Here is a 15530-nt window from a genome sequence, read left to right as displayed (position 1 = left end):
ACCTAAGAAGTAGTTGTGAATCTTCTTTCCCAAGCAAGAAATACTTAGTTCTTCATTTTCTTAAATTAAATCTGACTTTGAGTCTCCTACATGCTGGGCTGATGGGAATATCATCCTTAGGTGGTATATAGGTCCCTTCATCTCAAAATCTCATTGGTGTCTGGAATCGTTCATGTAGAGTTGAACTTCCCATCTATCATGGCCACTTCTGATATCCTCATTGTTCAAGCTAGTATTAGTTCCTTAATTAAGGTCTCCTTCTGCTCCCAAGTTGTCTGTGAAAAAAAATCTTTGCTGAAGCTAGAACCCAATGGCTAGGCTTCAACCCACTACCCCAGGGAACTCTTCAGCTGGCCTGTGGATGTGGTCTTACACTCCCCAAGAGCTGACAGGAAACAAGCTTCCCTGCTAGTTGGGACAAATTTCTACTTCTTTCTCAATATGGTGGACTCTCACTTCTACTCCTACTCCTTGCTAATTCTCAAAAACACTTCACCCTCCTCCTTTCCACTCAGGTCTCCTACCATAATCTCTTTAATATTTCAGAAAATAAATAAAAATTGAAGTATTATTCAGGCTAATTTTTAGAATCGTAAGGTACCCTGAGGCAAAGGAGCTCACAAAGACAAGATTTCTTGCATGAAATGGAGGAAGAAAAAAATGCATGTGGAGAAGAATATAGTAAAACTTCAATAAATAATGTTACTACACAGAACTAGCTAAAATAAAGGAAAATCAAACAGCAAAAATTTAATAGTTGGGCAATTACAATGCATCGTTATTGCCCAGTGCAAATGTACAATCACATTTAACAGTTCTAGAAAAGAATCTTCATACAATATATATTTTTCAACAAATCTTGGATTAAGAGAAATGATGGTATTATATTTTATGAATCATCAAAGCAGTATGTGCATAATGTAACTAATAAATTATGTAATATGTTAGAAGGTGAGAGGGGCTATAAAGAAACATGATGTAGGAAAGCAGACGGGGCTTTCCAGGTGGGGCAGGGTTGCAGTGTTACAAAGGCTCACCAGGGAAGGCCTTCATGAAAGGGAATTTTCAAGCAAAGACTTGAGGGATATGGGCGAACAAACCATGAGTACATTTGGAGGCAGAAGATACCTCCATTGCAAGCATCCTGAGACAAATGTGTGAACGGCGTGTTTCAGCAGGGGAATGAATAGTAGGAGATGTGTTCCAAGAAGGAGTTCATGGAGGGCCTTATAGGATCTCCTCTAGGAGAAAGGAGAAGCCAATGGGAGCTGTGAGCAGAGGAATACAATCTGACTGATGTGTTGACACTGTCATTCTGGCTGCTGTGTTGAGAATAGAGTGTAAGTGGCAGGAATGGAAGTAGGGAGAGCAGTTAAAACACTAACACAGTCATACAATTTGAAGGGTGAGAGTAGCCTGAGTTAGGATTGTAGGGGTGGAGCTGCTCAGATATTTGGATTCAGGATACATTTTGAAGGTGGCACCAAAATGATTTACTGATAATTTAGATGATGTGAGGAATTAAGGATGAGTCAAAGTTTTGGCCTGAGAAACTAGAAGCATAGTCACACCATCAACTGATGTTGAAAATAAGGAGGAGCTGATTTGGGGGAGAAAATTGTGATTTCAATTTTGTGCATGTTAAGTTCAAGGTGCCCATTGACCATTTAAGCGATGTGACATAGAGAGTGGAAAAGCCAATATGGAGTTCAAAGGAAAGGCCTGGATTCAGGGTCTAAATTTTCAGTGTATGGACAATATTTAAAGCCACTAAGTCTCCTTCAGTCAATGAGATTACCAAAAGGTGAGTATAGTTAGAAAAGAGAATAAACCCAAGAACTAAAGCCTAGAGCTCTCTGATGTTAAGATATTGAGGTAATGAGGAACAGTCAACATAGGAGACTACAAAAAGCATTTGTCAAGGTAGGAGAAAACCGACAGGTCCTGGGAGAAAATGTTTCAATAAGAAGAATCATCTACTCTATCCAGCGCTGCTGAGAGTTCAAGAAAAATAAGCACTGAGAATTGGGCACTGAATTTAGCAATGAGAAGGATATGGACAAAAGCTATTTTTTTAATGCTATGGTGGGAGGCAGAGCCTATTTGGATTGAATTTGGGAAAAATTGGGCAAGAGTATTTGGACAATGACTATAGACAACTCTTGATGAGTTTTGCAGTAAAGGGAAGGAGAGAAATGGGATAATGACTGGATGTGGCAGGAAGGCCGAGAGAGGTTTTCTATATCTGTATTGGGGGGAGGGGAAGAGTAGAGTTGGCATGGTTGGTCTCTGGTGGGAAAGATCCAGCAGAGAGAGGAAATTTGGTGATGCAAGAGAGATAAGAGAGAATTGCTGGGAAATATAATTGAGTAGAGGAGAACATGCATTCTAGTGCACAGGTGGAGGGGCTGGCCTTTGGAGAGTTTATCCTTCCATTGTACTAGGAACGAAGGCAAAGCATATGGACACAGATGCAGGTGGGTGGGTCTCATCTGGTTGCCCTAGTTTTTCAGTGAAAAAAAGCAAGGCAAAAGCTGAAAGTGATGTTGAGGGAGGAGGAAACAGAGCATTAGCCAAGAGAAAGGAAGTAGCGTGCTAGGATTACATTTACTTCTTTAAGGATTTGTTACCATAACTCTTGCATGACTTGAAAGAGAAGGTTTCCTACATGAAGTAAAATCTAATAAAATAAAGGTTATATACCTAATAAAATAAGGGTTTCAGATGCTGGAACTTAACTTTTCCAGGAAAATTCGTTTTTTACAAGAAGAACCTAGGAATGTGCGTGTGTGTGTGTGTGTGTGTTTTTTCCTGGGCTGGTGTGCTCTGCAAATAGGAGTGGGAAGGTGTAAAGTTTGCAATTAACTTGATCTACTTTGGGGCGGATGGCGTCTTCCACCTCTGTAGGCCCCACATGATGTATTTCAGGCATGATATTTGCTCTGCCAATTTGGGCCAGTGACATGTTCTCATCCGCTTTTACTCCTCCATAAGTTGTTGAAATTACTTGTTGATTAGTGACTGCCATCCCTCTCATTTTATTTGATGTTGCAGACTTCTCTTTCCTTGTTTTCCTGTATATTTACTTCCGTGGATTCTAAAAGTACAGAGAGAAGAGATGAGCGTGTTAGCCTGTTTGTCTTGAACCTGAAGTGTGAAATTATTTTAAGTCACTTAGAAACTATAATCCTTAAATAAATAATACATAAGTTTACATGAGATGACAACAATGCTATTTCAGAGAAGACTGCTCTGCAGTTTTGAGATTGAAATGAAAGAAGAAGAGGAGATAGCAATATATGGAGAAACAAATCCTGAGTATGTAGCTTGAATGTCTCCAATTTTTGTGTGTGTGTGTGGTGAGGAAGATTTGTCCTGAGCTAACATCCGTTGGCAATCTTCCCTCTTTTTTGCCTGAGGAAGGTTGCTGCTGAGCCAACATCTATGCCAATCTTCCTCTTTTGCACGTGGGATGATGCCACAGCATGGCCTGATGAGCGATGTGCAGGTCTGCACCCAGGATTTGAGCCCGCAAACCCCAGGCTGCTGAAGCAAAGTGCCTGATGCTAACCACGATGCCACCAGATGTCCCCCACTCCAGTTTTTGTTTAAAAAGCCCTATGTAGATAACAATACCAATAATTAATACATACATACAGTTTTACATTTTCAGTCCATTATTCTATTTTTTATTTGAACAATAAGCATGGAATTCTCTGGTAGAAAAGGCTGGCGACATTACAGAGCATAAGTCCTTTGGGACACGAACCTTCACTCAACCTGTTGTTATAATGATGCTAATCTACTTTTATTTACATCACACACTTCACATTATAAAGCAGTAATTTAGTGGTTACAGTATTCTTAGTTTTATTGATGATGAAGAGAAAACCATACTGGTGACTGATTTTGGGCTTAATAACTTGGGTTACTTGAGGAGCTGGAGCTGATGAGTTCCTTATGAGAAAGGGGTGCTTTAACAGCATTCATTATGCACATCATCAGCTTTGCACAACTAATACCAGGATCAACATGCCGTTGGATTCTGCTCATGTCTCTGACTATGAAGCAGGAAACCAAATTTCTGGTTCCAGCTCTTTAACCCGATAACTATCTGACCTTCTAGAAACTACTTAGAATCTCTGAGCCTCAGGATTTTTATGTGAAATATTAGGATAACAGTACAGCCTTGCCTGTTTCACAGAGCAAGTGAGGGGCTTAAATATTTTAACAGACAGAAAACTCTTGTTTTTGGTCTTCCTATCCTTACTCCTTCCCCCCGGCACTTGGATGGTATTTATTGTCTTCTGTGTGTTCCCCCCCGACCCCTCTTCTTGCATTTATAGATATTTTTGCATGGTAACAACCTGAACAGTCTACACCAACTAATTCATCCTGAGATCCTGCCCTCTGAGTTTGGAGGAATGCTGCCCCCTTATGACATGGGAACATGGGCAAGAACACTGCTGGACCACGAGTATGATGATGACAGTGAATACAACGTGGACTCCTACAGCATGCCTGTGAAGGAAGTGGAAAAGGAGCTCTCCCCCAAGTCCATGAAGAGGTATGCTGGACGTAGCTGGGTAGTGGGCTGGAGCCAGTTATATTTCACCCCTAATATAACTCTAGGTTTTATATGTTTCTGAAGTAGATATTTGGTGAGATTTTAAAACCTTTCATGCCACCACGATTAGATATCTAGGAATTCTGAGTCAAAGATAAAGTCATTTGAGGTAACCCCAACTCAGTGTTGTTCCAAATTCACAGCCTAGCAGGGTCCCTAGAAGTCACCAAATCTAGTGACTTTTTCAAACTATACCCTAGGGGTTCTGGTAGAGTGCCTCAGGCCAAGCAGGTGGGCTGGTGACACTAATCATCTCCACTGCAATGAGAATGACTCTCCTTCTGTCTAAGAAATGTATTAGACTTATATGTAAGATTTCATTTGAAGACAGGGATCCGTAGCAAGCACTCACACACACACACACACACACACTTCAAAAACTACATTTAAAGCTTATTTTCTCCTTTCGGTGTCTCTGCCAAGTTTCTGTTTAAAGGTCTAGCCATTCCTGGGGCAAGACATTCTATTTCCCCACAGCTTTAATCTTTATAAAGTACATTGTTGAGTCAGAGTGTGACTCCCTGCTTTGACTCTCATGATATTTTTATGCCTGTTTTCTTTCAATTTTAATCAATCTTTCAATATTTATTGAACATATGTTCTGTAATAGGCACTTTCCTAGGTGTTTTGGATCCAATCTAAATGAAATGTATGTCCAGCCCTAGTCAGGTGGTGGTGGAGGTGGGGAGTTGCCAGACATGCACAGATGCATGACTGCCTCTGAATTTGCATTGTGTAACGAACCAGAAGATGTGTAATTCAGGCTTCCCCAGGCCACACCAGCCCAGGATTCATTTGGCTAATGTAACAAATATTATTTCTTGGTTCATTTTCCATCACAGAAATATAGGAACCACAGCCCCTGCAAGTCTCTCCCTACCTAACTCAGGGAGGTGCCAAGGGCATCTCCCAGGTCATCTCAAACACTTGTCATGCATCCTTCTCCGATGATAGCCTTATGGTCTTTTGGTCATAGCTCTGACTCATGCAGTGGCACCCCTGTTCTTTGAGGCTGTGCTCTTTTTTTTGCTACTGTTGCTGTTGCTGTTTCTGTTGTTGGTGTGTATAATGTCTTTCCCACCTTAGGCTGCTCCACAACTCCTTGGAGAGAATTGAAAGGCCAGAGATATCCCCAGCTTTAATTTCTCCACTAATCAACAAGCTTATGTTTAAACCAAGTTTGCTCTTCTCAACTCCCTTCTTTTGAAACAGGGCTTCTTGATTAGAATTCTGTGCTCTCCTAACCAAAGTGTTTCATGTATGGGATCTCAAAGGGATTTGTTAAGTGCTAAGAGTCGTATTCAAAATGATGTGTATGTGTGTGAATGAATATATGTATTTTGCGTGTTTTTTTCTGGAGAGAAGGCATATATTTCATCAAATTTCCAAAAATGTTTTCTAAAAAAAAACAATTAAAATCCAACTGCCTAAGAATAACTTTCTTCTAATAAAAATAATAATCCTAATAATAATAGTTGTTACAATCTATCATTTACCATGTACTTATTATGACTAGGCCCTTCTAGGTACCTTTTTTTGGTGACATTAATTAATTTAATCCTCAAGGAAGCCCTGTTTAAAACATATTGTGTCCCTAAAGTCACATAGTCTTTATGTGGTGGAAGAGTTTTCCAATCGATGAGGTGTAGAGTCTTTCATGTTGTTGACATAAACCTTGTCTACCGTTCCTCGACACAATGACATAGAGCGCCCTCACTCTGGACTGAGCAATATAAGTCTTTGGAGACACCTGTCACAGGTGTTCCCTAGTCTTTTCCTTTCTCAGTTAACAATGCACATTTCCTTTGGCCACTCCTTCTGTGACATGTTCACTAATGTGGTCCCCTCCTATGAGCACATTTCTCTCCATGTCCTCTCCAACCTTAGCTGTACCCACATCACCTGTACTCTGCTTGCCTGCACTCCCCCCCAAATTTCCTCCCTCCTGTCTCTGCCTCCATCCTTCACCCTGCTCCACATGGGAATCCAAAAGATCATTCTAAAATGTAAATCAGATCACTTCACTTATCTGCTTTAAATTTTTTAATGACTGCTGATTATACAATGAATACAATCAATTCCGTATCGTGGCTTACAACGTGCTACATGATCTGATCCTGCCTACCTCTCTCCTGAGTTTATTTACCTTCTCTTTCCTCCCCTGCTTTTCAGGCACAGCGTCCTTCTTTATTCTCCTTCAGCCTCTTCGGCTTGTTCCTATCTAAGGATCTTTACATTTGTTGCCCCTCTGCCTGAAATACTCTCTTCCTTCATCTTCCAGTGGAAAAGGTCACCCCCTCAAAATGGTCTTTTGGTCTTTGTCAATCACCAGGTCTTAATTAGCCCTACTTCCTCTTAATTCCGGTCACTCTCTATCAACCACTGTCTATCAACCATCCTTTATTTTTTCGTAGCACTTATCAGACTGTCAAATGACTGATTTTATCTAATTTTATAGCCTCCCCACCCCCAAATGTAAGCTTCGTGGAGACTTTAATGGCTTTATCTATCCTGTTCTCCTCTGATCCTCTGAATCCCCAGTGTCTGGAGGAGGGCCTGGCGCCCAGGGGGTGCTCACTAGGTACCAGTTAAATGAATGAAACAGTGATCTGCTCTCTGTCAGTGGCCCCTTTTAAATGCAGTGTTCAGAGTTGAATAGGTGATATCTGACGCTATCACTACTTGCATTTAGGTTTTAGAATTGTGGCTTTGCAGTGTAGACCTCATTGGATTCCTTTGATTGCTGTTATTGTCACTGTCACTGCCACTCCAGCAGCCAAAGCACATTGCTGACTCATATTGAGCTCCCTAAAACTAGTGTCTCTTTAATTATAGATCCATATCCTCATAATTCTCTATTTCTCTTTTTCCTCCAAGCACATTATTTCAATTGATTAAACCATCTTGTTAGATTTGGCTCAGTCTGTTCACCTTTTGAAGTCTTTTTGGATGCTGATTTTCTTCTCCAATTAATTAGGCCATTTTGTCCCCTGCAGACTTGGCTCACAGCACATCGACCTCCCCAGCCCTGAGTTTCTTGTTGCTGCCGTGGGCTGATTAGGATTTCAGACGTCCTTTGTTTGGTGTAGGTTTTGTATCATCTGAAGCTTTTATGGTTCTATTTGAAAACTTTCAAAGAACGAGATCAAGAAAGTTGTTTCACTTGATTTTCATCTTCTCTATGTCAGGGAATGGTAATTCCCCATAAAGGATGGGAGGAAATTGTTCCTGGGATCCACCTTGCTCTCCTCTCTTCTGTGTCCTTCTATAGTTTTATGTTATCCTTAGATTGAGAGGGGAAAAAAATCATTCCTTCTCCAAAGAGTTGTAGATAATTCTTCCTTTAGTGAATTTAGCTAGATGTATAGGAAGAAGACTTTGTCCCCCTGTGTAAATTTGTGGAGGGATAGCATAGTCATGTGAAAAGACACAAAGTCGCTAGACTGAGGGTGCCTTAAACTGGGGGAGTATCTTTTACCTTATATCTCCAGTACCTAGGATAGCGCCTGGCATGTGACAGTTGTACGAACAACAATACTAATATCATTATGGTAATATGAGCTTCAATTTTATGGAATAATATTCGACATCTATTGTTACTACATGCCAGATCCTATCTAATCCTTTGTAAATATTGACTCCTTTGCCTCTCTAAACAACTAATAAGGTAGTACCATCCCCATCCTATTGATGAGGAGACCCAGATACAGAGGCGATAAGTAACTTCCACATGCCGCATAGCTACAAGTATCAATGCTAATATTGGAACACAGGCAACGGTATTCCATAAGTCATTTCCTTAACCATTACCATTTGCTATCTGCCAGAATTTGTGCTGGAGTTTGTGCATGTAGTATTGAATTTGATCCTCAATACATCTGTATGATGTAGATGTTATTTCCCTCATTTTACAGATAAGGGAACAAAATCTTGGAAAGTTTAAATAGCCTCCCCGTGGTCACAGAGCTGGTAAATAGCAGAATTGGAATTGGAATCCACTTAAGTTCAAAATCTAGCCTCTTAAACACTAAGGTATAGCACAACAGTGTAGATGCAAAATAAGTGAAAAAATGATACCTAGATAATTAAATTTAACTTACTGGTTTTTATGAAAAAAATAAAAGTTATTTATTGCAAAGACAGCAGAGGCTGTGTGGAGACGGCTGAGATGTCCTTTGGGTTAATGACAGACACCTCTGTATTGCAGTTGAAACAGACCAATTCATTAACAGTTATGATCCTGCATGAATAACCCTGTTTTATGTAAGAGAAAGAGAAAAAATCTGGACTAAAATAACAGTACACTTGGGGCAATTAAATACCCCCCCCCCAAAATTCTTCATCAGAAATTATTTCTGCCTGGCTTATTTTATCGAGGAATTGTTCTCCATATGGAGCCAGCATTCATCATCCAACAATTCTGATCTCTCTAGTGCATGACCAAAGCAAACTAGGAACTTAAAACCAGGTTGAATAGTGCACTGTTACTTAAACTATTTCATTAAAATCATCATATCCTCTAATAATTTTTTTAAATCAAGGAACATAAGGATTTAAACGATTGCACGTGTGTATTTATGCTGCGTGTTTTAATAGAACATGATGGCGAATGCTTACGTTGTGTACTTTGTGCTGTCTGAAGAGCTATGCTGTGTACTTATTGAGTATTATTAGGCTATAGCTCAACATTTATATAATAGATTTATCTTTATGAGAATTTTAAAATACATTTTCTGTTAAGAATTTCTTTCTCCACAGGATAAATTGCTTTATCTTTATTACTCTTCATTTTGAATGCTTAATACTGAACTTCTTTCAGTATGGAAACTATTTATTGGATACAAATTAAGATATCGAGATCCTTCTCTGTAACAGACTCTGTGACACATGTGTTTGCAGTAAGGAGAGAAACTGATAAAGTCCCTGTCCATGGAACTTATAGTCTAGTGGGTACCAGCTGTCAAGTTAATGCCTTAGTGCAGGACATTAAATGAGCCTCTGTATGTTTTAGCATGGATTCATCTTGGGAAACCAACTTTTTTAGTTGAGTCTAAGAAAAAACAGTGGTAAAAATCTAATCGCTAAGTGTTTTGTAAAATTGTCTACTGTATTAAAATGTATATTATTCGTGTACTTTTTTGTAAGATAAATTATCATTGCTCCTTCTCTTTCTCTTTTTCTCTCTCTCTCTGGCACATACACACACACACACACGCATTCAACTTTACTGTCTCCTTTCTGATATAGGCGTCTAATACCTATTATTGAGATAAAATAGTGAAAATGACTTAGGAAATAAGAACTCCCTGTGTTAGTGTTCTCACCTTCCTTTTCATTCCCTCTTTAGAAACAAATTTAAGTTTATTTAAATGGAGTCGGTTTATCACTTAGTCCTGTAATTATTTTTGTTTTGATAATTCGTTCCATCACTGCTTTTTTTCATTAGCTGGTGCAGTTGTATTTTAGCTTATAGTCTTTCTTTTCGAAAGTTAATGAAGTCTGCTAAGGGGCATATTGCCACAGCAATAGCCAATTGGCTGGAATGCAGCAGCAGGGGAAAATTCATTACGGAAGAGAATTTTAAAAGGGCAGCTGTTTCCTTAATGCCATAGCTATTAAGATGGCAGCTTCCTGCCACAACAGTCGCATGTTTCATTGACTTTTCTCCTTCCCAGCTAAACCTTGTTTCCTAATGATCAGTTGAGATAGAATTCCCACCTGGTATTGAAGGCGTGTCCAAGGGGTTTTCAAATTATTTGCTTTCCTAATCATAAATTGCTGCTGCCTAAACAAGAGGAGTTTTTACTTTTTTAAAGGCTTAAAATATTTCACAAAATTTTCAGGAGTAAGATTGATTTATTCAGATGTTCTAGTGGGAAATTTAACAAAACTCACATTCAAATTTTGATTTTTTTCCTAATGTGATCATTAAAAATAAAAAATGGTCAAAAAATGCACATTCATGTTGAATTTGTTTCATGGAGCCCTTTCAGACAGGAACCGAGGGTTCTATCATTTCCATTTCATTTCTCATAACAGTAGTTTCGCTGTCATAATTTCCCCTTTGGAGATGTTCTATTGGAATACTTCTGTCCTATAGTAGAAATTCTCACTCTCAAAGAAAAGACTCGATTGTGAAGCTGAGGACTTAAGCCTATTTTTGCATATTTAGAATCCTTTGCTGCTCATTATTCCCTTTAGAGGCCAGAGGGGATTGTTTCCTCACTCTGATGCAAAACACCACCATAAGTGTGTCTCTCTCTAAATGTGCAGTCTTCTCAGTTCATAAATTTCTTGATGTAGGGGACGATAATCCGCATTCATGAGAGAAGTAATAATAGAGAAAAGAGAGAAGAGAACATGATTATTTGGTAATAACTCACTGACATTGGCTTTGTCATTTCCAGATCCCAATCAGTAGTGGATCCTACAGTACTAAAACGCATGGATAAAAATGAGGAAGAAAACATGCAACCTTTGCTCTCTCTGGACTGATAACTTCTCTACAATCCCCAGGGATTAGAAATGGAAGGTACTTGTTTTCAGCAACAGGGACAGCACTGTGGAGGAATTATCAGCTGGAAACTTATTTATTCATATTAACGTAGCATAATATATAAGAAGGCATCAGGCTTTCCCATTTGCCTGAACCTCGGGTGCCCTGGTCTGGATTAAAAAAAGTCAATAATTTATTCTGTAAGTGCCAAGTTCTTTGTAAATACAATGTAATGTTCATGTCAAGTTTGTAAATTTTGGTAGTAACTTAAATTGGAAAAGATTGGCTCATGAGTCTTTGCCAGTGATATGAACTATAACGAAAAACAGAAAAGACACATAAACAATCAAAACTAATTAAATGTAGCCCTGTTTCCTATGAAGCCATATTTCAGCTATCATAGTGATTGTTTCACTGTTTTTCTTTGAAACTCTGTCATATTCAAATGTACTTTTAATAGACACAGGGAACTAGATGATTCTAGGAAATTATTATGATAAATGTATTTCCTGTCTAGTGGTTTTCATTTCACAGAAAAATGTGTCCTAGTGACTATCACTGGCCTTGCATTTTGGAGATGAGAAATGGCAGATAAGCTGGTAAACTGAACACTTGAATTCTTCTCTGTTATTTAATTCCTGGAGTCTTGTGAGAAGATATGTTCCCTAAATTAAGATGTGGAATTCTGAAAGAGAGTGGATTCTTTTTAAACTACTGTCTTCACAATGTGTCCTTTATTGAAGACCCTATTATACCCCTGTCTGATGTACTTCAAGGACATTTCCCCCCAAAACTCTTTGACCAACAGAAAGAGAACTCGTACTTGAATAGTATTTTGACAGCTAATTTTGAACATTCAAGTTGCCACGTATGGATAACGGGCTAATTTCTAATTCTTGTGCACTGGTTGAAAAATATATATATTCACATACACATATATATTTTTACTGAGCTCTAATAAATCCTTGATGTGACAGGCTTATAAAATAAATCATACATATTCAGTGATCTTAGGGATATTATAGATTATTATATGAGATGCTAACTCTGGAAAACCACTTCCACTAAAGTTGATGAAAATGAGGTATAGTGAAACAGACTTTCAGTGAACCTATTTAAGGGAATTTCAGTTTAATTTGTAGTGCAATCTTCAATCTGTGCCATTTTAGTGAAATATAGTTTTCTTTCGAAACAACAACAGGTCTTATAGCATAGGCAGTATCAGGTGACTAAGAGTAATATAATTTTTCTCAAATTCAAGTTAATTATCCTCATGATCCTATAAATACACATTTTCTTTTCAGCAAAGGTTGAAAGAACATTTTGCATCCAGAAGATATAAAGAAAGCATCTGAGGACATCTGAGATAGCGTATTATAGTTTAAATCTAGATTTGGAATGCTTATGTTATTTAAAGTTTTTATTTCATAAAAATTCTGCAATTATAGCACACTTAAAAAATCTTACATCAAATTCCAGTGTGAAAAAACGAGATTTTTACTACCTTTTCAGAGTGGTAACTTTTGAGGTTGAGAATTTACCATTAGAATATTCTTTTGAAAGAAAAATATCTCAAGGAATTCTTGGAAAGCAACAGAAATAAAGGCGTGTAGCAGCCTTTGTATACGTTTTAGCCAAAAGCTAAAAAAATTCCAGTTATAATTCTACAGCCAAAAATCTTAAAATCAAGATGAGTACATCAATCTGCAGTATCACCAATGAACTGTCTAGTATTTGTAAAAATACATAAATATACATAAATAACATGAATGAAAGACATCTTAAAAATACCAACCTCTAATCAAGTGCAGAATAGTAATGACTGTCAGGTACTCTGCTCCCACCATACGGATGATAGATATTGGAATGAATTAGGGATAGAAAGCCACAGCAACTCTTAAGCGTGTAAGAACCCTAACCTTTGGTGTTCTTACATTTTTGCCTACCTGACCTACATTTTATAGCCTTGGGCTTTATATACTATACAAGCAAGTGTTAGGCAATATGATGCATTGGAATAAAATAGAAACAAAGTACAGAAGGCCAATCAACTTTTCATTCTTGTAAGTTTCTCTTGATATGCACCACTTATTGCCAATTTTCGGAATTCTACCAGCTTGAGATGTCAATTGGCATAGCCAGCTTCTTTCCTCTATCATAAGTCTTGTGTCATATATAAAAATAACTGGGAAGGCATTTTTTGTGTGTATACCTATCTAATTATAAGTATCATTCACACTATCTCCCTACCCAACATTTGGGAACTTTGTGTTGGCATTGCTGCTCGTCTGCTCTTCTTCGAATGAGCAATTGAGAGTTGGCTGGATTGTGTAAAATATTTTTAAATGAATTAACAGATTACAACAATGACGCTTTTTGAAATTGATATGTCTAGTTCAGTCTGTGAGTAAACTAACTTTCCAGTAATGTTTTTGAAGCTGCTTAGTCAAGGGATATTTGGTCAACTTTATGAATTTTCCCCTCAGCACCAGCTAACTAATTAACTAACTAACTAACTAACTGGGAGTTTTTTCTCTCATGTGATTTTCTGTGTCATGTAGCTATGTCTGTTGTTACATAACTTAGCAAATAAGCACCCATATATTTTTTCAATTTAGTTGCAATAGCACATTCCCGCTCCCACACAAACACTAGACGTTTGTCCTAATGAATTTGCCTGCCTGTTTTGAGAGCTATGCTTTGGTTTTTCCTTTGGCTTCTTACTGAAAATATGTAGACATCAAAGAACTGTCATATATGACTTGGAATAGGCCAGTAGTCCACTGTCTTCTTTCCCCTTACCTGCGCTACCTTCTATTTCTTATTTCTTTTCGTTCCTCCATTGTTTCAGGGGCAGCTGCTTCCAAAGCTGGTTTAAAAATAAATAACTTCTCTTATGTTGTCAGTGATATTTGCACACATTGTTGAGTGATATTTAAAAAGGAAGAGATTATCATGAAAATATACTCTAAGAAATATGAAAAAGTGCCTCTTTAAAAATGGAGTATCAGTGATACTAGACAGTGGATTCTACTTGTACTCTCTTCCAAAAAGTAAATACATGCATCTCTGTTATAAGGGTAAAATATAGATATTTGAAGAAGGATATCTGAGGCCTTGCTTTGAGCATTCTCATACAGTATTGTCTTTATTGTGTAAGTTCAATGCAGTAACTTGAACACGTGTTATTGATAATTCTGGAGCTATGCTAAAACAATATACAAGTATTAAATAGAGTTTTGCAAGCAAGTTTTTGAAGTGGGCATGCATGTTTTATTTTATTTCAATATTAGTTTGCATAAGTGTAGGCAGAGACATCCTTAAGTCTTTTCATGTAAAATGCTTGCTTACTTTACAGTACTGGTAATTCAGACATTCATAAGCAGGAAAGCCAAACAGTTAGGTTCTCTTTAATATTGTTAACTAGGTCACATTGTTAAATTAGACATTAGAATTTTCTGTAATATTCCTGAGGGAACAGAGGTCCCTCCAATGCATCAAGAAAATAGAGAGTTGTTTAGACATCGGGGAACACATTTATCACTCTTCACAAAAAGAACTCTTGGAGCCATGGCAGTGTGTCTGCAGGAACAGACTTCCTTTCCTCCCACAAACCACCTAAAGGTTTATGGACATATTTATGGTCCTTTAGAGAAGTTCTAGCAAGAAAACCTGCTGGAAGTCTGTGCACTCCTCTCTTGTTTTATCTAAACATGTAACTGGTCTGGTTAGTTAATAATATCTCCTTTGCATCTTATTTTGTGTGTATTTATTAATGATGACTTGAAAAGTTGCCATCAGCCGTGAGGGCATTTCAGGATGATTTTCAACACACAAAATAAAATGAGCAGAGCTCTGGCACAGTATTTGAACTTTCAGATATGGTTTTTACATTTTTTACATCAATAAGCTGATAGACATATATTCTGTTTTATATGTGCGATATAGATATATAGCCTAAAAACAGTGGGTACATTTTAAATGTATCAGGGCATTAGATCATGTAAGTATCAGCAGGTTATATAAAATATATTGGAACAAAAGTAGAAGATTGGCTAAATATCCAGGGTGTGTAATTCTCTTCAGTAGTGAAAAGGATTTGTTTTTTGGTTTTGTTTTAGTTGAAAAAACTGCTTTCCAATATGCTATTGGAACTATTTAGCACTACTTACTATTTGAAAGGGGGCAGATAAGTAAAAATACAAAAGGTGGCTTGGCTTTGAAACATTATTATGTCATGATCTTAATGGCTTAGAGAATACAATTTTTTTTCATGAATTCAGGTCATTATTTTGTAAACATCCATATGTTAATCCCACATGTGAAGATAATATTATGAACTCTGTTCTGTGCTGAGTATGGAAATTTATTCCCCTGGACTGTAAGAAAAAATATAAAATAGCAATT

At 37.7% G+C, this 15530-nt stretch overlaps 1 protein-coding gene across 1 annotated transcript in view; it reads left to right on the top strand.

Annotated features, from left to right (window-relative positions):
* CLVS2 (clavesin 2) overlaps nucleotides 1-11122 on the top strand; it is a 65032-nt gene extending 53910 nt beyond the window's left edge. Inside the window, exons 4-5 of the mRNA XM_046674531.1 lie at nucleotides 4347-4567; nucleotides 11035-11122. Coding sequence (XP_046530487.1) covers nucleotides 4347-4567; nucleotides 11035-11122 — 309 coding nt within the window. The remainder of the gene's footprint in view (nucleotides 1-4346; nucleotides 4568-11034) is intronic.
* Nucleotides 11123-15530: the final 4408 nt, after the last annotated feature.

Source organism: Equus quagga, chromosome 11, assembly GCF_021613505.1.
Source record: "Equus quagga isolate Etosha38 chromosome 11, UCLA_HA_Equagga_1.0, whole genome shotgun sequence".
In the NCBI taxonomy this organism is placed as follows: Eukaryota; Metazoa; Chordata; class Mammalia; order Perissodactyla; family Equidae; genus Equus; species Equus quagga.
This window is presented reverse-complemented; position numbering and strand designations above follow the sequence as displayed.